Source organism: Triturus cristatus, chromosome 4_2 (assembly GCF_964204655.1).
Source record: "Triturus cristatus chromosome 4_2, aTriCri1.1, whole genome shotgun sequence".
NCBI lineage: Eukaryota > Metazoa > Chordata > Amphibia > Caudata > Salamandridae > Triturus > Triturus cristatus.
The window spans coordinates 194187959-194208343 of record NC_140586.1 but is presented as its reverse complement, the minus strand read 5'-3'; the positions used below and the strand labels follow the sequence as shown (position 1 = coordinate 194208343).

At 41.7% G+C, this 20385-nt stretch overlaps 1 protein-coding gene across 1 annotated transcript in view; it reads left to right on the top strand.

Annotated features, from left to right (window-relative positions):
- Positions 1 to 20385, top strand: part of RASD2 (RASD family member 2) — a 71710-nt gene that overhangs the window by 30555 nt on the left and 20770 nt on the right. The window contains exon 2 of the mRNA XM_085601143.1: positions 13819 to 14095. Coding sequence (XP_085457269.1) covers positions 13819 to 14095 — 277 coding nt within the window. The remainder of the gene's footprint in view (positions 1 to 13818; positions 14096 to 20385) is intronic.

Here is a 20385-nt window from a genome sequence, read left to right as displayed (position 1 = left end):
AAACGTTGGTAAGCCTTACCACTAAATCCCCTTGGTCGTAGCGCCTTGGTCAAAATGATGATCCTCCCCTGTTTCCTGTACATTTTGCAAAATACTACCTTCCACCTTCCGAGGAGCTGGTTCCGAGACCTTGACCGGGCACTTACCCGATTCCTATGGGGACAGGGGAGGCCCCGCATCGCCCTGGCGCATTGTCGGATCCCAACTTATGACTGCGGCATGGGTGTGACCAACTTACAGCTCTACTATCTTGCCACCAGACTCCTTGTGGTCCATGATTGGTACACGGGTGGCTGGTCTGACCCGGCCTACCAGACGGAGCTAGGACACATGGACTTCCCGCAGATACATGCCTACCTGTACGGTGCCCCCATTCCGCAAGTACTCCCCTCGATAACCAGATCTGACATGGCGCACTGCCCTCCGACACACCCACTGGGACAAGAAACTCACCCGACAAACACCTTTATGGCAGGGCTCGTGGCTCTCTGAGACATCTTCCCTCACGGGCTTCCAGTCCTGAAACCGCATTGGGATTTTGCTCTTGGGGGACATTTGGGCAGGCGATCATATTCGATCCTTTGACGAGCTACAGGCCCGCTACTCCCTTCATTCCTCCCAGTTTTACCGCTATTTGCAACTCCGTCACGTGCTTGCAGCACACATTTCCACCGGGACTTCACTGCCCGAGTTTAGCCCCCCCAGAGGCGCAGGTACTGATGGGGAATCTGGGGAAGGGAGGGGTCTCTAGGATATATCGCTCCCTGGTCAACAACACTCCTACTAATTTAGATGCACTCCGAGCCCGTTGTCCCCTGGAGGAGGCGGACTGGCGTGACGCTCTAATGGCCCGAGAACCCGGACAACCTCCTCCAGGCTCCGCCTCATTCAACTCTACTACCTCCACATAGCTTACCTCTCCCCGACACGGCTATACAGAGCTGGTTTGCGCCCTTCCCCTGCATGTGCCCGATGTGGTCTGGCCCCAGCCGACTTCTTTCACTTGGTGTGAACCTGCCCGGTCTTCACCTCCTTCTGGTCCAAGATAGAGTCCGAGCTTACGAACACTTTAGGCTGGCAGATCCCCCATGATCCCTTGCGCCTGCTACTTGGAGTCCTCGATGGCTTGGATGGCTCTCGAGCCGACAAGCTCTTCCTGGGTACGGCCCTTGCTGTAGCTAAGCGCGACATAGCGGCTGCTTGGGCAAGCTCCAACCCTCCCTCTCTGTGTAAGTGGCAACGGGAGTGGACTGGTGTGCTGCTCAAGAGGAGCCCTTGTTTGCTGGGAGGGGCTGCCCGAACAAGTTTCAGAAGGTGTGGGGCAAGTGGCTGAATTTAATACCCCCTTGATGTGTCTGCTGTCCTCCGAAGATACGGGCAAACGTACTGTAACATTATCAATATTGATGGCTCTGTAATTTATTTTGCTCCATCTTCTGGAGTTGCGATGCTGTGGTTGCTGCTTATGGCGAGTATGTACCGACGCTAATGTGCGCTGAATTTTGTTTTGTCTTATTTACGAAATGCCAATAAAAACTTGAGTATCAAAAAAAAATAATTATAATAAAGCAGCTTTCCTAGCAGGTGAAAAGTTGACAGCACCAATGTCCACCAATGTCCACAAGGTAATTTTCAAATTCTCGAAACCATTGTCTCCATTTGTGTTCAGGCTTGCCTGGATTTGCTAAAAAATGAGATGTTTGTTGAATTGCCCCTCCAAAAGCCATATTAAAAACTATGACTAATCATACTTTAAACTAATTTTAATTTGGAATATGGTAAACGCCAACTTATGTAAAACCATGCATAACTTACTAAGGGAGGTAAAGTTGTCAAATAATAAGTTCTCCAAATAAAGTTTGACAGGTAAAGGGTAAAGGGAAAAAGGTGAAATGTTAAACTCCTTTAGATCCTTTAATAAAAATAATTTGTTCCTGAAGAACTCACGGTACATGGTAGTACCATGCAGTACTAAATGCTGAATTAGTCGATTTCAACATCATGACCGGAGACCCTTACACTGAAGACCTGTACACTTGCTTCATGGAAATGCGACTGACTGACACTACACCAGTTTGAGAGTTGAAATCAAAATGGCCTGTAAAAAAAAAAAAGTCAGTTGTGATGACATAGTTAACCTTGAACTCTGCAATTAACTTGAACTGGTGACGTCGCTGATCAATACTGAACAATTCCTTATGGATACGGGGATATAGTTTCAGTTTATGGATGCATTGATGGGAAAGGCCTACTGCCTTGTTTCTTTTCTTTTTTCTTACACATCATAGTCTCCATTCGGATGGTTGCCTGATGTATAGTGTGCTAAGAGACGCCAGAGATGCTGAGCTTGTCTGCAAGAGAGGCAGTGGGGCTGGTCATGATTGTTTTGTAATTGATTCAGCTGGTTTTGAAGATAGGCTGGACAGCAAGGGAAGCAAGCGGAGTTCCATGTAAGTTTGATGTGATCTTTTTTCTTCTGACCTGTATGAGACATGCTGTGGTGTGTAGGATGCCTTTAAGGAGTACCAGTGTGCAGTCTGGAAGATCATGGTTCAGGACAATACCCCTATCAAGATGCGGTTGGATGAGTACTTGGAAAGCACTTCAGAAGTGTCTTTCTGGAAGAAATGGTTTCATTTGTGTTTTGTTTATTGTCAATTTGTTCCTTGAGGGGTGACGGTGCCCAAGGTGAAACCAATTGACTTGCCATTCAGTGAAATTTGAAGCCATCAATATTCATGTCATTGAGCTAGGTTTGTACTATTTCTTGCTAGTTGTTTTTGACAAATAACTGGAAATCTTTCTTAGTTGGCTGGGCTTGAACTTCAGGTAGGCATTGAATATCCAGGTCTGATGAGGTGCAGGCAGGTTTCAATGCACTGTATGTCTGAAGCAGAGCAGACTTTCAGGTAGAGTTGTGTCTTATCAACATATTGGTGAATCTACAGGTAATAGGTGTCCCTTTGGACCTTGTAGGTGCCATTTGAACAAACTAGTGTGAAATAGAAAGGTAGGAGGAGATCCATGGAGGAACATTGCCAGTGAATCCCATTCAGTTGGGGCTGTGATTTCTTTAAAACGTGCCTTCACATTATTATAGATTATAACTATAAGGAGTGATTAATATTACTTGGGTGTTGGTGAGTGGTTATGACTTGTATTTATGATGGTGCTCTGAATGAATTAAAAAAATAAGTCTGTGTGAGTGAGTATGATGTTTTTGAGTGATGCTAATATATAACAGTGAGCCATTGTAAAGGCTCTGAGTGATTGTCTACTTTTTAATTTTTTATTTAGTTCAACAATGCATGAACAATACAAGCTCTCACTAAAAACCAGTAATATAACAGTATAATGCAGAAAACTATTACTTGGGTTTATTTTTTTTATTTTTTTTATATTTTATTGATTTTTATGCCAGCTTACAGCCAAGAAACAGACATATGAAAAGAATCAGTCTTTTTTGTCATCAAATTATAACAGTAATTTCATAGCCACTTTGACAATGGGGACCATATCTTCTGGCCCAATAATCGTCTCCTCCTGCCCTTTGTTTTATATACTGACATTTCCAAGTGATATACAGATAAGAGTCTATTTTGCCAGTTGCAAAAAACAGGTGGTTCTGTATCAAGCCATTGAGTAGTAATACATAGTCGAAAAATTGACATACAGATAAATATAAATCCATCTTCTGCTTCAGATCTAATACTATCACAACTTGTTTGTAAGCCCAAAATAATTAATTCTGCAGTTATTTGCAACCTAATACCTAAATTAATATGCAAAAAATATTCAACATCTTTTATAAATTGTCTTAATTTCGGACATTGAAAAAACATATGCACAGTATCTGCAGTGATTATTACACATCTGTTCCACTTATTCTCTCTAACAGAATTCCACTTGTTTAATTTTGCAGGTGTATAGTATAAGTCAAAGATAGACATAAAATGTTGACTTTTTAACGATCCACTAAATAAAAGCTTAGTGGATACTTCAATTACTCTATTCATATCTATTTTATCCACCTCCAATTTATTTATCCATTTATTTTCCCATACTAATAAATCATCTTCATATTTTTCAACCAATAATTGATAGATAAAACCAATTCTCTGTCTTTTTCTGATTGCCTCTATAGTTTTAATTTTTTTAAATGTCATCTGTTTTTTTATAATTTTCATTACAAGGAAACTACATAGCTGCAGATACTTGAAAAATTCTGTGTGAGCAATTTTATATTTTTGTTGTAAAAACAAAAAAGAGGCTATCTGGTTCCCTTCAAATAAATATCCCAGATAACATATACCCAACCAATACCATCTGGACATAATAGAATCTCTAAAAACATCCGGTAACAAAAGGCAGTTTTTTAATGGAGTATATAGATTCAAGTTTAGATTGCAGCCAATTCTTTTTTTAACTTTTCTCCAAATCTCGAAGGCTGCTATAATCACTTTAAATTTAGTTTTTTTATAGTAACTTGGTTCGATAATACGTACTAAGCATTGTCGAGCTTCCTCACCCAAAACCATCTCATATATTGTTGGGGTTACTGATTCCTCAATCTTCGCATTGTGAGCAAATAAGACACCCATATTCTGCAAAAAAGCAGACCAGTAATATAAATGAACATTTGGTATTCCCCAGCCTCCTCTATCTTTAGGCAGCATACATTTTTTAATGGCTCTTCTAGACCTGCAATAGCGCCAAAGGAACCTAGAACACATTCTGTCAATACGATCAAAAAAAGATGTAGGAAAAAGTAGGGGAATCGTGCGAAATAAATACCAAAATTTAGGAAAAATTACCATCTTTAGCACGTTACTACGGCCATATAGAGACAAATAAAGATTATCCAGCTTTTCTAAGGTCTTGTTGACTGACACTATTATTGGGTCAGTATTTAGCCGTACAATATTATCTATTACTGGAGATATTTTAATTCCCAGATAAGTAGCTTCTGATTCAAACGTCATATCATCCGGACGCCCTGCATCCGAATGAAGCAGCTGAGTCTTAGAGACAATTAATTTCTAGCCAGAATATCATCCGAATTTCTCCGCTGCTTCCACTATCTTAGGTAGAGCAATATTAATATTAGGTGTAACAATAGCGATATCGTCCACGTATGCAAATACTTTATAAGCGACATTATGTATTCGAACCGGCTCGATTACAGAGTTGTTTTCCAAACTATTTAAAAAGGGCTCAATGTATAGTGCAAATAATAAAGAAGAGCTAGGGCAGCCTTGTCTTGTCCCCCTTGTAATCATTATATCACCTGAAAGTCTACCCGATATACGGATTACTGCCTTCGGGTGATTATATAAAGCTTGTAAAGCTTTAACAAATCCTACAGGAAACCCTTTCCAAGCTAAAATTGACCACAAAAATTTCCAAGAGACACGGTCAAAGGCTTTTTCTGCGTCCAGTAACGCTACTGCAACCGGCGAATTAGAGGCCTGTGCCCAGTCCAATAATGCTATGATTCTTTTAATATGATCTGTCGTGTCGCGATGTATAATAAAACCCATGTTGTCTCTTACACACCAGCATAGGCATAAGATCGTTCAGCCTATTTGCTATAATCTTTGAATAGATCTTACTGTCCGCGTTAAGAAGAGATATCGGTCTATAAGAACCCATGTCCGTGTCTATCCTCCCTTTTTTTTTAAAGATTACTATAGTTGCTTCATACCACGAATCTGGAGGATTTCCCCAAAAAGATTGTTGGCATATTTCTAATAACTCTTTTTTAAGTAACTTTCTGAACGTACGATAAAATTCCAGAGGGATGTTGTCCGGACCCATGGCTTTACCTAAAGCTAGATCTAATAAAGCTTTCTCCAATTCTTCCCATACTATAGGAACAGATAACACTGTTTTTTGTGCAGCTGACAGTACTAAGGGTTCTAAATCTAACAAATAATCCTTTTCACTATTGTCTGATATCTCGTCTAATGGTGCACTATACAAAGATTGATAGAATATCTGTACAGCTTCTAAAATGTCCTCTTTAGTTTCTTGTAAAATTCCATTTCCATCAATAATCTTAGCTATATCATTGTATACAGTTTTCTGCCTTAGCCTTTTAGCCAATATTCTACCGTTTTTTTCACAGAATTCATATACCTGTTCTTTGTATTGTTTATATTTTAAAGCAATTTGATCAGCAATATTAGAATACGCTACAGACCTCTTTATAGCAAGGTCTTTCTGGGCCAGGTCTACGTCCTTATCAAATCTAATTGCCTCAGCTAATTTGTGTTCCGCTAATGTGACTTTCATAAAGTCATTTCTATATTTAGTCAGCAATCTTTTGCGCCGTGATTTCGAAAAACGTAGAGTTTCGCCCCTTACTATAGCCTTAAAAGTATCCCAGACTATCTTATTAGATGTAGCTCCCTTATTAAATTTAAAAAACTCTTGTATCACTTTAGCCATAAATTCACAGTACTCTTCATCCAGCTATAGGTTTCTTTCAAAAGACCATGGGCAAACTTCTTCTCCCCTCTGCACAGGTATTATAAGATCAAGTATTAGGGGATTATGGTCAGAGATAAGTTTGGGTAAAATCTCCAACTTAATCTTTCCAATGTATTGACGTGAGATAAAAAAATAATCTAGCCGAACAAATTTATTATGTGGGGCCGGAAAAAAAGTATACCCAAGGTCATCTGAATACATAACATTCCAAGCATCATACAACCCATGATCTAAAATTAACTACCGCAGAGCTACAAATGTTTGTGGTTTCCTACCAGTATACATTGAGGTAATCCTTATATCAAAATTGGCTTCCAGATGAATATTCATATCACCGCGCATGATTAATGGTTGTGGCCATTGAGCTAATTCTATATTTAAAAAATTCATAAGCTCCACATCATCCAGATTCGGACCATATACAGTACAAAGAGTAAATCTATACTGCCGCATCTCAAATACGCAGATAACCCAACGGCCCCATTTATCTTCCAGCATTTTAATGCATGTACCTAAACCGCGTTTTATCAAAATAGCTACACCTCTCTTCACCCCTGTTTGTTTGGAGCAAGCAACCAATTCTAACCCCAATTTTTTCAAACATCCCCTTTTATCCCACGCTATATGAGTTTCTTGTAAACATAATAGATCAATATGTATAATCTGAATAAATTTAGCTAATACCTTTCCTTTTTTAACGTCGTTCAACCCACAAATATTGAGAGTGCATATCTTTAGTTTTCTAGCCATATTTTAAAAAAGAACAAAAAGAAATTTCTCCAAAAAAGGTCTCAAAGCCTGAATTAAACTAATTAATATACCACTTGACTCTTGTATCTGTACAATTCTTATACAAAAATCAGGCAGTATACATACCAAGGCTGCCATTGGCTTTTCTCCCTTCCAATACCCCTCTCCCTACACCTTCCCCTCACCCTGTTCCCAATACCCTTCCCCTTCCACCCTACCCTCCCACCCCTCCATATAGGGCATAAGGACTGTCAGTCCCTAAAAGTATGGAAAACCACCCCCCCCCCCCATCATCCAGGTAGGAAAGGGAAAAAGAATATTTTAAGAGTCTACACATTAATTATACTCCCCTCAATATAATTCTTACAAGGATGCATTTCTACACATAGATTATAATGACTGTAAGAACTCTTTAGCCTCAATCTCTGAGAAGAAAAACCTGATCTGGCCCTTAATAATAATCTTCAGCTTGGCCGGATTTTGTAAATACACTGTTGCACCTTTCGCTTGAAAGCTAGATATGAGCTGCCGCAAATGCCAACGTTTTGATACCGTTTCTTTGCAGAAATCAGGTCTTACAAAAAAAATGAAATATTTGGATTTTTATATTGAACCGTAATCTGTCTCAACGTGGAGAAATACTGGGGATATTAATCTTCACGCTCCGGTGAAGGCGAGATCTGCAGAGACTTGTTTGCTAGGTAGGGGAGGAGCTCCTTACCTGTTTTCTGACGCTCCGGTCAACGACGGCTAACGGCTGGTGTTTGGGCTCCTACGGCTAACAAAAGCGCCAAATTGGTGGCTTTTTTTTGCTGTCTGCCCTGGCGTTTTTCGAAAAGTGTTCAGTGGATGTGGAAAGGCTGTTAGCGGCAGCGATACTCGAGAAATGCCACCGAAAGCATCGAAAGCAGCACTGAAAACAGCGACCCGAAATGCTAAAGCACAGGCGATTATACTGGAGGACTTGCAAAGCGGGGAGGCTGACGAGGTGGACTCTACGGCTGAGACGGGTGAGAGAAGGGGGGATGGAGAAGGTGTGTTCCCACGGAATTTTCCTAATACAACTTCGAAGTGGGGAGGGGGTCAAATTGTGAAAGAGAAAAATGCTTCAATAACACTGGGTTTGCCAAAACAGGGAATACGAACTCTTCCAGAAATGTTTGTAAAGCAAACGCCAAAGGATACATTGTCGCAGCACGCGCAAAGAAAGGATACAGGTTTTAACCGAGATAATGATGTATCGGATTCTCTACCTGCAACAAAGTTTATATTAAAGGATCTGGAGCAAACGAATGAGTCCAGCAAGGAGAATCAGCTTAGTGATAAGCCAGAAGGGTGCATTGTGGGAGTTGAAGTTTTTGAACATTCTTTGCCGAATGAGCCGGCTGGCATTTCGGAAAACCCGATATTGGAGATGGACTCGTTGGGTTTAAATAAGGGGATTCTGCCACAGAATTTGTCAGGATCTCAAGAACTTGCTGATAATTTTTACTCTTTATCAGACTTTTCATCAGATGAAAGCACTAATTTAAGTAAGGACTGCTTGGATAACGAAGAGGGGGGAAGTATGGATGATGATGATGATGTAGCAAGATTGAATATGGGTTCCCCCAACACTGCTGCAACTACTGTTAAAAAAGTAAAATCAAGGAAGAGCCGACTCAATTATGGTAATCAATTAAAGGCTAGCGCCCTATCTGGTTTAGTGTCCCAAGAGAGCAAAATGGCGGGATTGGACTCAGAGGAAGCTTCCAGGTTAAATCTAGAAATAGAGCCTGGTGAGCAAACATTGGATCAGGAGATAACTCTATCTATGATTTATAATAACATGATGGAACATAGAGCCGAGACAAAGTTAGATAATACCCGTATGCAAGCAACTTGTCGCAAAGTACAGAATTCTGTTAGGAGGGTAATTAAGATATGCTCCGATATGGCTCTCAGGGTGACCGAAGCAGAGTCCAGGATCTCTACATTAGAAGACGAATTAGTCGCCCAGAAACTTTAGTTGAAAGCTATAAAAGCACATCGAGATGATATTAATTTTAAACTGTCAGAGTTGGAAAATCAAGCACGTAGAAAGAATTTGCGTATTCTAGGCATTCCGGAAAAAAAGTAGAGTTGAATATTCGGGAGTTTGTCTGTGAATTGTTTTCAGAGGCTTTTCCGGAGCTGACTCTTTGGGATTGGTCAACAGAGATACAAAGAGCACACAGGATCCCGTTTAATGTGAGAAAACCAAGGCAAGGAGAGGAAGACAGACCTAGAGCTATTCTTATTCGATTTAATAACTTTTTGGCAAGAGAGGCTGTTTTTGGATTAGCCAGACCGGACAAAAAGAGAACAGCGAAAGGATGTGACTTTTATTACTTGGGTTTAAACTATTCAAATGCAAAATATGACTTACAATTTGACAACAATATTTAAGATGGCATTGACTTTTTAAAAATGAAAATGCAGAAGAAAAGGAAAAAATAGGGGAAGAGAGCATAAAAAGAAGGTTGCCCAATAACAAAGCCCAATCCTGTAATAAATATAAGAATCTTAATAGAATGACAGGAGCAGTTTACGCAGTAAGGCATAAGTGAAAATAATGAATACAGTCATTGAGTCTTAGCAACATTTTCTGTAGGAGTAAGCCTATGAGATAAATTTGGGACTAATGTACACCAGAAATTTGGAAAATGAGAGAAAATTCATTTTTTTCTCTTTGTGGCTGGGTACAGAACTTATCAATTTTGAATGTAAAACAAATTATATTCTTCTAAGCTTTAGAAGAGAGTTTTACATTATCCTTCCAATTAATAGAAAATTCTGTTTTGAAGTAGCAATGAAAGTATCTACTATCTTACACTTTGCTGGATGATACTACCATTCTTTTATGATGCATCCCTATACAAAGTCATAATATATAAAGGAAATATTATTACTTAAAATGTAATTAACTCTGTGTTATATCAATACCCAAACACATTTTACCAATTTACATTAAAAAACAGTAAGTGAAAGATGTGCTAATAACATCTGTACATGATCATCATAAATTGAAGACAGCATTATTCTTTTATTCTATAGAATAAGGCGTGGAAAGTTAATATTTAAGTATTACTAATGCTTGCTGATCTACTATAATCTTTCTTCCAAATAGAGTTCTCCAGGTCGGTTAACAACATAGCCTCTTAATCCAATGTCCACTCCAATTTACATTTAGACTTTGTATCTTTAAAAGAGTTATGGAAGGAGTACATTTTTGGAAGCTTCAAATGGTACTGACTTATGGGACAACCCAGTAGTGCTGCTCTGAAGTTAATTCTTTATAGCCAATGTAAACCTACATGGTTTGGGTAGATTGTTTGAGCTTTGTAATTGAGTAAACATGAAGAATTCAACATCCTCAAACAGTTGATAGATCTAGTTGATAACGTTTTCTTTCTAAATAAACAGCTGTTCTGTTCATTTTAATGTTTATTTAATATACCAGACAATAAAGTATAGTTCTTGCCTTTCTCCAACAACTTTTTGAAAAATATATGCTTTAAAATTGTACCAATGTTTTTGATTATTGGTAGAGAGAATGTATTAGGTTTCTGAGACATTGCTTCTGCCTCTTTAAAACAGAAATCTTCCTCAATATGTCACCATAATCGATTTTTTGGAACTTCAGTTCAATTAAACATTAACTAGCTTGCTTCAAAGAAAATAATCTATGCTATGCAGAATAATTGTGGAAAATCATCACTCCTATTTTGATAATGTTAATTTATCTAAATAAAATCTAGATTCCTTTGAGTTGTATAATACTTTTAGTAATGAAAGGTTTGTGGTCTTTAAATGAGAGATTATAATATTGAGTTCTGAATGATTGCGATAAGTGGATCTGTGTGTTTCTAATTGTTGTGAGTAAATATAATGACTGAGTGGTTCTGCTATGTTGCTGTAAGTGATTATAATACATCGCTGCAAGTGATTATGTGGGTTGTATGATATTCCATTCATGCTCCCAGCAGCAAGATGGGTTTAACCTCATGCTTTTTGTGGATGAATTTGGACTGATTGACCAGACGAGCTGCTGGGCCTGAGGGTGCTGCGGAGGTAAGGGGGCTGCAGTGCTGCACCACATTGTACATATGCTCTGGATCATATGATGTTGCAGTTGTCAGACAAATTATTACAGTGAAAAATATTGTGTGGACAGATTATCGTGTCAAAAATGTCGAGACGGTAAGTGCCTATAGGTAAGTGTAGATTTACTATTCTTAACTCGACACCTATGTACCTTGAATATATATATATATATATATATATATATCATCACAATACATACATGTACAGTTAAGCATGGTAACATTTTGCTTACCCATAGAAACTTACCGTCACAATATTTTTGTCCTCTGTATTCGTGATGCAATACTTTGTCCACACAATATTTTTTCTTTAATATTTTGTCCAAACACCGAAGTTGCTGGAGTTGTTGTATGCCTAAGGGTGCTACTGGGAGTTTCCCAGACCTGAAGGTGTGGCTAGGGGTGTAGTGCAGTTCCTGGTTCTGCACGTGGTCTGGAGCTGTTCCCCTTCAATTTTCTATACATGATGTGCAGTACTTTGGACTGTTAGTGACACAGGAAACCTGACGGGTGATGCAGTGTAATTTCATCAGATGAGGCCTAGCCCAGCAGCCTGGTGTCAGATCTTCCATTGGATCTTTGCTTCTTGCCTGTTCCTTCATTGACGGTGTTGTAGTAACCAAGACTGGTTAGAACCAGGGTCATGATGAGCACAATGTCATGCTTCATCTGATAAAGCAGTGAGATGTTTCCCAACATTATAAATTGGAGATCGATGCGGGATTGACTGGCTCAATTCTGTAGAAAGAAAGTGAGGTATGCGTAGGACCAGATCCTTATCCTTCTGGTTTGAACAGGGGTTGTACCCAAATCTTGAGGCCAGGGAAATGGGAAAGAAACCAGGGTTTGGTCTCCGCCATCAAGAGCTTAGTTTTAATTCCATACAGGCACTAGTGCTTGTCCTTCATATAGCATTGAGTATGTCTCAGACAGAGTGTTTGTTCTGAGGTCTTGTCTCATTGGATGTGAATCTGAATGTCATCCGCATACATTTAGAATTGCATATGGTGGCTCGTGACATCTTCTTGGGTCCTATATTTGTGAGCATGGACAGACCCCTGGGGGTGCCACGAGTGACTGGTTTGATCGATGAGATGGTGTTACCAATTCATATCTGCTGACTCCGAACTGGTGGGAAGGAACTAAACAGTTTCTGCCAGTGCCGTAGATCCCAGGCTATTCTTCCAAACAATCTAATGAGGTCCACCATGTTTGATGCTGCCGACAGACCTAATGGGGGCAGGACTTTGGGCTGTCTTGAAATATTCAGCAATTCTAGTGAGCCAGTAGTTATAAAGTCAAGCCAATGTGGATCCAATTTCTCTTAGAGACCGGAAGCCTAGTGCCGCTTCAGCAAAATATAGCGATGGAGAGTAAATATATCCTGTAGCTTAGAGCGATTATAGTAACTTTGGGTCACTATATTAAGCGGATATTGAAAGTAATGATATTACAAGGACTGACTATAACACATGGCTTGTAGTGACTGAAGTATGCTTGTGGTTGGTTGTTTCACACAGCTACCAGTGGGAATAACACTTACCTGCGAGTGAGTATTATGCATTATACCTAATAAATAGTCACTAATTCCAAAACCTGTATGTGAGTGATTGTAATTAACGCTCCTAGCTTTCAGCTGTACTGATTTGTTTGACAAACGTATACAGATGGAAAACAACCTGTTTCCCTGTCTGTATTTAATTTTTTAATATAAAGAAATACAAATGTGCTCTTCTATTTAGAGTATTTCCATTTTGTTAATCTTTACTAGCACTCCAATCCCTGTCTTTATAGACAGCCTAGGAGCTTAGAAAACATTATAAGATTTCCTGAGGATGGCGGAATTACTGCAGATATGGACATGTGCTCGTATTACATTGCTAAGGTTTCTGGTTAGTCAGTTGTTATGTTGTACTTAGCTACTTAGTACACTAGAACCCCATAGACATCAAAGTATGAGTGTACATTTGTCATCTAAGTAAACGTGAAAGTACACTAATTGCAACTTCATTCTTAGATCAATGGAAAATATATGGATAAATACCCAGAACATTAGAGAAAAATAACTATGTATAGATACAGGCAGACATGTAAAACAAACAATACAATAAAATGGTGACCCTAAACATAGTACATTGCATTGAATGATTGTAATTCGTGGCTGACAGACAATATATAAGATGTATCTGTGGCGCTTATACTATGTGGCTTCAGACGATTGCAATTTGTAGCTATCAGTAACTATACGATGTGACTGTGATTTCTTATAAGATGAGGCTGTGAGTGATTACAGTATATAACTCCAAGTGAATTTAATACTGCTATGAGGCAACATAATATTTGACAATGAGTAATTGTAACGAGAGACTCAATCATTTTGAGGAACAACTGGGTATTAGTTACTCTTCATCTTTTTCACATGGCTGCCACGTTTTCTTGCCCTTTGACAAAGGTCCCGGCGATCAAGAGCTCTCCCAGCACACCATGCGCGCTTGCCGTTCCCGCCAAGAATTCCTACCGCATGGTGGTGCTAGGCGCATCACGTGTGGGCAAGACGGCCATTGTGGGGCGCTTCCTAAATGGCCGCTTCGAGGACCAGTACACGCCCACCATCGAAGACTTCCACCGGAAGGTCTACCATATCCGCGGCGACGTCTACCAGCTAGATATCCTAGATACATCTGGCAATCACCCCTTCCCCGCCACGCGGAGACTGTCCATCCTCACTGGTGAGTCTGGGATCGGATGAAGGGCCAGTACCCAATTGTTCTACCTATTCTTTTAATTTCTTCACAGCAAGTGTTCCAATGTATGTCACTGCATTTCAATAAACGTATATATATAGCCACTGAAAAAAACAAAGGTTAAAGGGACATTAAGATTTCACTTGTACAAAACCAGTAACATTCAGTAGTTATAATTACTTGAGCTAACTATGATTTACACCCCTGCAATGCACTGCTTATGACCTCGCATATTACATCACTCATGTCATGGTCAGTGAAATCACTGATGACATCTCAAATGACATCACCGATGACATCAAGTGAGTGTAAGTGTTTTAAAGAGTTTATGGGTCATAAACATATATACTAACTTACTGCAAAGGTTAGATTAGTATACTAGTTGCACTACTACTGAGTGATACTACTTTTAACATATATTATGTGAGTGGCTGTGTGAATGTATTCTTGTGTGTATGGGTGTACACATGGCTGTATGGGTGTATAAGTGGGTGTGTGAGTAGCTCTGTGGGTGAGTGAGATGTTGTCTGAGAAGCTGTATTGGTGAGTGACTGGGTGTGTCAGTGGCTGTATGGGTGAGTGAGTGGAGGTGTGAGTGGCTCTATGGGTGAGTAACTGGGTGTGTAGTGACTATGGGTGAGTGAGTGGGTGTCTGAATGGCTGTATGAGTGAGTAACACAGCGTATAAGTGACTGTATGTGTGAGTGGGTGTTTGGTTAAATGAGTTGGTGTGTGCCTCTCTCTTCCTGCGTCCTGGCTGCCTCTCAGCCTGTCACTTTCCTTTCCCCTACCCCCCACACCAAACCCGCTCCCCCTTCATACCCTTGACACTTTCACTAGCACACGGCCTACCACTCCCTTGCAACTATACACATGCTGCCCAATGATGCATTAGACTGACAGACACACTCATGATGGTGGTTTCATGAAGAGATTGGTTCGTAGTTTACTCTTTAGTTTTTCTTTTCTCTCCTCTTCTTTCCATTTTTCCTTTGTTCCTATTGCTTAAGTTAAATTCATTTTGCAAATGTATGTGACTAAATGGAGAAATGGCTTTGAGGAACAATGGCTGGCTCTCCCTTTGGTATACCTATTTTGATTTGACTGCTTACAGCTGTGCAGCGCTGCAAAGTGAAGCGACAAGCCAGCCAACAATATGGAATTTAATGTCTCCTAGATGAGTGTTCCCCTATGCCTATGCCATTCAAAGTTACTGTTCTCTTATAATGTCAATGCCAGATCGAATTGTCATACATATGTTACTGATGTTATCTTACTGAAACTAATAAAAATCATTTTTTTTAAGTGAGTTGGTGTGTGAGTGGCTGTATTGGAGAGTAAGTGTCTGTGTGATTGGCTATATGGGTGAGTTAGTGGATGTGTGAGTGCTTGTATGGATGTGTGAATGAGTATGTGAGTAGTTGTGTGGGTTTGTGAATGAGTGGCTGTGTTGTGAGGCTGTATGGGTGAGTGTGTGTGTGTGACTGTGTAGGTAAATAAGTTGATGTGTGAGTGAGTAGCTGTATGGTTGTGTGTGGCTATGTGAGTGACTGTATGGGTGAGTGACTGGTTGTATGAGTGGCAGTATGGGTGAGTGAATGGTTGTGCGAGTGACTGTATGAGTGAGTGAGTGGGTGCGTAAGTGCCTCTATGGAAGAGTGAGTGGGTGTGTATATACACCCACATGGCACCCCTCCTTTCTTGAATTTTGCCACGGGGAAAGTGGTGGTCCCTGGGGCTGCAGGAACACTTTTTAAAAAAAAAATGTTTTTGGCCCTGTACCAAGTGTCTCAAAGAAAGCCCAGGCCACTGAGAATGGCTGAGAAGCAACAGCAGCCCTCCATGTGGGACACATGGTCAATCCAGCATGATCGCTGCCACCAGCAGATGCCAACATCTCGTAAGAGTCTGGCCTCAGTGGAAAGAGACACCCAGGGGTGTAGCTTTGGGGGGGGGGGGTTTGGGGTGTTACACCCCCCTAATAAATATTTTGACTGGTAAATAGGTGGGTAAAGGTGCTTTCAGTCCGGTATGGTGAGGATATGTCTCAGATTTCACCAGGAGTGTTTACATACATACAGACAAAAATGCATACACACAGTCTCTCCGTATCTTTTGTTTTGAAAGTCTTCAAATATGTTTTTTTTAAACAAAATATTGTGATTTCTCTCACATAGTACCCCTACAGATACACATTCCTCTCCCTTTTCACTTCCCTTTAAGCCCCTCTCATGTGCCCTGCTTGTGGTATAATGTATTTTAACATTATACTGTTGGATAATCTGAAGCTGTCCCCCCCGCACCCCCAATTTTACTGACCAAGCTACGCTCCTGGAGACATCCAACTACCAAGTGAAATTGTTAGTCCCCAGCTCGTGGGCACAACATAACCAGAATTGCAGAGGGGTCATTGCGGCAGTGGGCCTGGGAGTCAGTAGCCCCCTGAGGAGTGAGGAGAGGAATAGGGTGCCCTGCCATGCTGACTCTGCAACTGCGCCATGCCTTGCTGTAAGAGGACATTGGGGCCCTGATGGATGACCTCAACTGACCAACAGAACGGATGCTATGTGAAAAGCCCTTGGATTGCAGAGGGCCCAGCAGATTGAGGCAGTGAGTGAGCCATCTTGGGGGTGGGTGGGAGACACCAGGACACATTGCACTTCCCCGGTGGCCCTAACTAAATGACAGAGACCTGTGAGACTTGGCTTCAGGGAGGGTAGCAAGGGGCTCAGTGGGGAACGCACATTGGGCTTCATCTACCACCACAATGGGAGGATGAACTTTGAGACCTCCATTCAGATTTCCTGTGGTAGGCTGAAGATCCACCCATGATGATTGTGAGCCCGGGTGGCATCCTTGGGTGCTCCTCACTTGGAGACGGAGAATATCACTAGAGGATCGGCATCTGATGTGGCACTACATTGGGGATCTTAACAAAGGATAGCTCTTGGGTGGCGTGAGAAGAATGTTCATACTGACACTTTAGAGACCCTACTTTCTTAAGCCATGACTAGTGTCAGAAATAGGAAGGACTCCAACATGAAGGAGATGTTTTAGCAGGAAATACCCCCAGACCCAGCAGCAAGAAGGGCGGGATGCAAACTGCTAACAGGACTAAGGCATGAGACAACTCAGGAATATTAATAAACGTGGACAAGTAACCGAAGTGGAGAGGACCATCCCTGGTCTGCGGGGGTTAAAGCGTCGGGCCCAAACGGGATCCCTGTAGAATTATTTAGGTTAATGGCAGGTATGACTGCCCCCTTCCTCACTGCCATGTATAGAGAAAGTAAAGAGGTAGGAATTCTTCCCGAAGATCACAGACTGGCCAACATCATCGTAATCCACAAAGCGGGTAAACCCGCTGACCTGTGTTCCTCATACAGGCCCATCTCGCTCCTTAACTGCGAGGCCAAGATTCTCGCAAAAGTTCTGGCCACTCGTCTGCTACAGGTTCTTCCCAACTTGGTGCACCCGGACCAATCCGGATTCATGCCGGCAAGAAACACGTCTCTTAACCTCCGTCGACCCCATGCAGTGCTCTGCAGGGCAGGTACAATCAGTGAAGATGCCGCGGTAGTGTCGTTGGATGTCGCCTTGGCCTTTGACACCATTGAATGGCCATACATGTTCGCGGTGCTTCATAAGTTGGGATTCGGTCCGGAATTTATTGATTGAGTGTGTCTTCTATATTGTCAACCGTTGGCGCAAGTGGTTGTAAACAATCAGAAGTCTCCTGTCTTCTCTCTGGTTAGGGGCACCAGGCAGGGCTGCCCCCTGTCGCCGCTCCTCTTTGCTCTGGCCTTGGAACCTCTCGCAGCTTGGATCCGGGAGGATCCCGCTATTCGGGGCCTCAAATGGACGTATGGGTGGGAGGACCGCATATCATTGTATGTGGGCGACATCCTGCTTTATCTCACCTCCCCGGCAGCTTCTCTTAATGTGGTGATGGATGTTGTCCACATCTTTGGCAGGTTCGCAGGCTATCGAATCAATTGGTCCAAATCTGTGCTTTACGTTCTTGGTGGGCAACGTCCTCGACTTCCCCGAGATTGCCAGTTGACGGAGGCCATTGCAGGCTTCAAATATCTGGGTATCTAAAAACCTGCCGCGATTTTATGACACTAACCTCCGGCCACCATTGGCGCGCCTTAAATCTGATGTCCAACATTGGAAGTCACTCCCCTTGACTCTCCTGAGAGCACTGTGCGAGATTTGCTATGGGAGGGTAAGCCACCACGCATCACCATGCATAAGCTCACACTGGGGTGGTTCGACGGGGGTATTGAGCTCCCCGACATGAAAAGATACTACTGGGCCTCGCAGCTCGCTGCCATCAATCAATGCACCTATAGGCGTCACGACGACCCTGCGTTTCGAATCGATCGATGGCTTCTCCCTGGTGGTGGGTTTGAGGGCGCACTATATACAAAGTATCAGAAAAATGTCTTGTCCAGCCCGACCAAGCATGCTGTGCAAATATGGAAAGACGCTACTAAAAGCCTGGGGTGGGATGGTAAACTTACCCATGCTACGCCGCTCTGGCATTGTGACCAGCTGGGCCGGCTGTCTGGTTCTTTGGGGTTCGACAAATGGGACACCATTGGTATTTCCAAAATTGGGGACCTTTGGAAATCCAGGAATGTCGTACCATTCTCCCAACTATGTTAAGAGTTCGAAATGGCTAGCTCTGAACAGTTCCAGTATCTCCAAATTAGACACGCACTACTCTTGGCTTTCCCTAAGGGCACGAATCTCCCAGAGTACTCCCCTTTAGAGGACAGGGTTCTAGATGGCGACTTGCCAGAAAAGGCTATATCCCTCATATACAAGAAATTTATCAGTAATGTGACCAATCCCCTGACTCGGATACGAGGTAAATGGGACCACGACGTTGCAGGCTTGGACGACGAGGAATGGCGTGGAGCAGTGGCTTCTCCCCGCGCAGTTGCCATCTCCTCCAGAATCCGACTGGTTCAGTTAAAAATTCTCCATATGACGTACCTATCTGGTCCCTCGATGGTTCATATGGGATACACCCAGGATAGTGGCTGTGCACGGCATTGCGGAAAAGAGGGCACCTTCATCCATACACTTTGGGAATGTGAGATGATTCAGAAATTTTGGGAGGGGGTGGTTTTAAAGATGGAGTATGTATTGGGGCAACGCTTACAATGCAACATCAAATTGATTTTGTTAAACATATGGGACCCCACTGACCTTCCGGCCAAGGAGAGGATATAGGTCACGTTGGGTTTCATGGTGGCCAAGCAGAATATCACACGATTGTGGAGGGCTCCAACCACACCGAGCCTTACGGATTGGATCAGAGATATGGATTGGTGCATGGTGACTGAGATCCCCATCTATGTCTTCAGGGGATGCCAGAAGAAATGGTCTGAAATTTGGGGGCCTTGGAATACTTTCCGGGGGAGATTTGTGAGCCACCGGGTGGTCGGAGGGATGGAATTGACGATATTGGATGATGATACATTCCCAAATGCATTCTTATTGCGCTATGGTGAGGAGGTCTTTGATATTTTAACGTACTGTGTGCCATTAACTACATGTGAAATGCTGTGTTATTGCTGTTTAACATGCCAATTTTTCAATAATTTTTTTTTTAAATAAATAAATTAAACGTGGACAAGGGAGGAATCACTAAATATTTTCTGCTATATGTCTTGCAAGAAGTGAAAGACAAGATCAAAGTAGTAAAAACGGAGTCGCCACATGATCTGAAGGAGGTCAGAGAGTACATCACTGATCTGAGAGACGGAGTCAACATAATAGAAGAGACCACAGACTCTCAACTGGTTGTCTGTAAACACTTACAGGACCAAATGACACAGCTCGAGTAACAGCATATCATCTTGCAAGGGAAGTGTGAAGATCTTGAAAACCATTTTCGAAGCAACAATGTTCACATTGAGGCATGCTACAGGAGATCAAGAAAGAAGCAGTTACACATTATGTGCTGGATCTCTTTGATGCTATACTGGAAACTTCACAGGTGGAGCTAATCAAAATTGACAGAGCAGACAGTCGCCTCACTCACATCAAATAGGAATGTCCTCCTGGATGTGTTCTTGAGAGTATTCTTCTTTGCAGATAAGTAGCAGCTGACTGAGGCTACCCTGGGAGATCCAATCAGCTTCAACGGTACACAACATCAGCTTTTTCAGGATCTATCAGAAATCACATTAGCAAAATAAAGACAATGTTAACCAATCACAGATGATTTAAAAACTGTGACAATGTGAAGAACTTCTGGA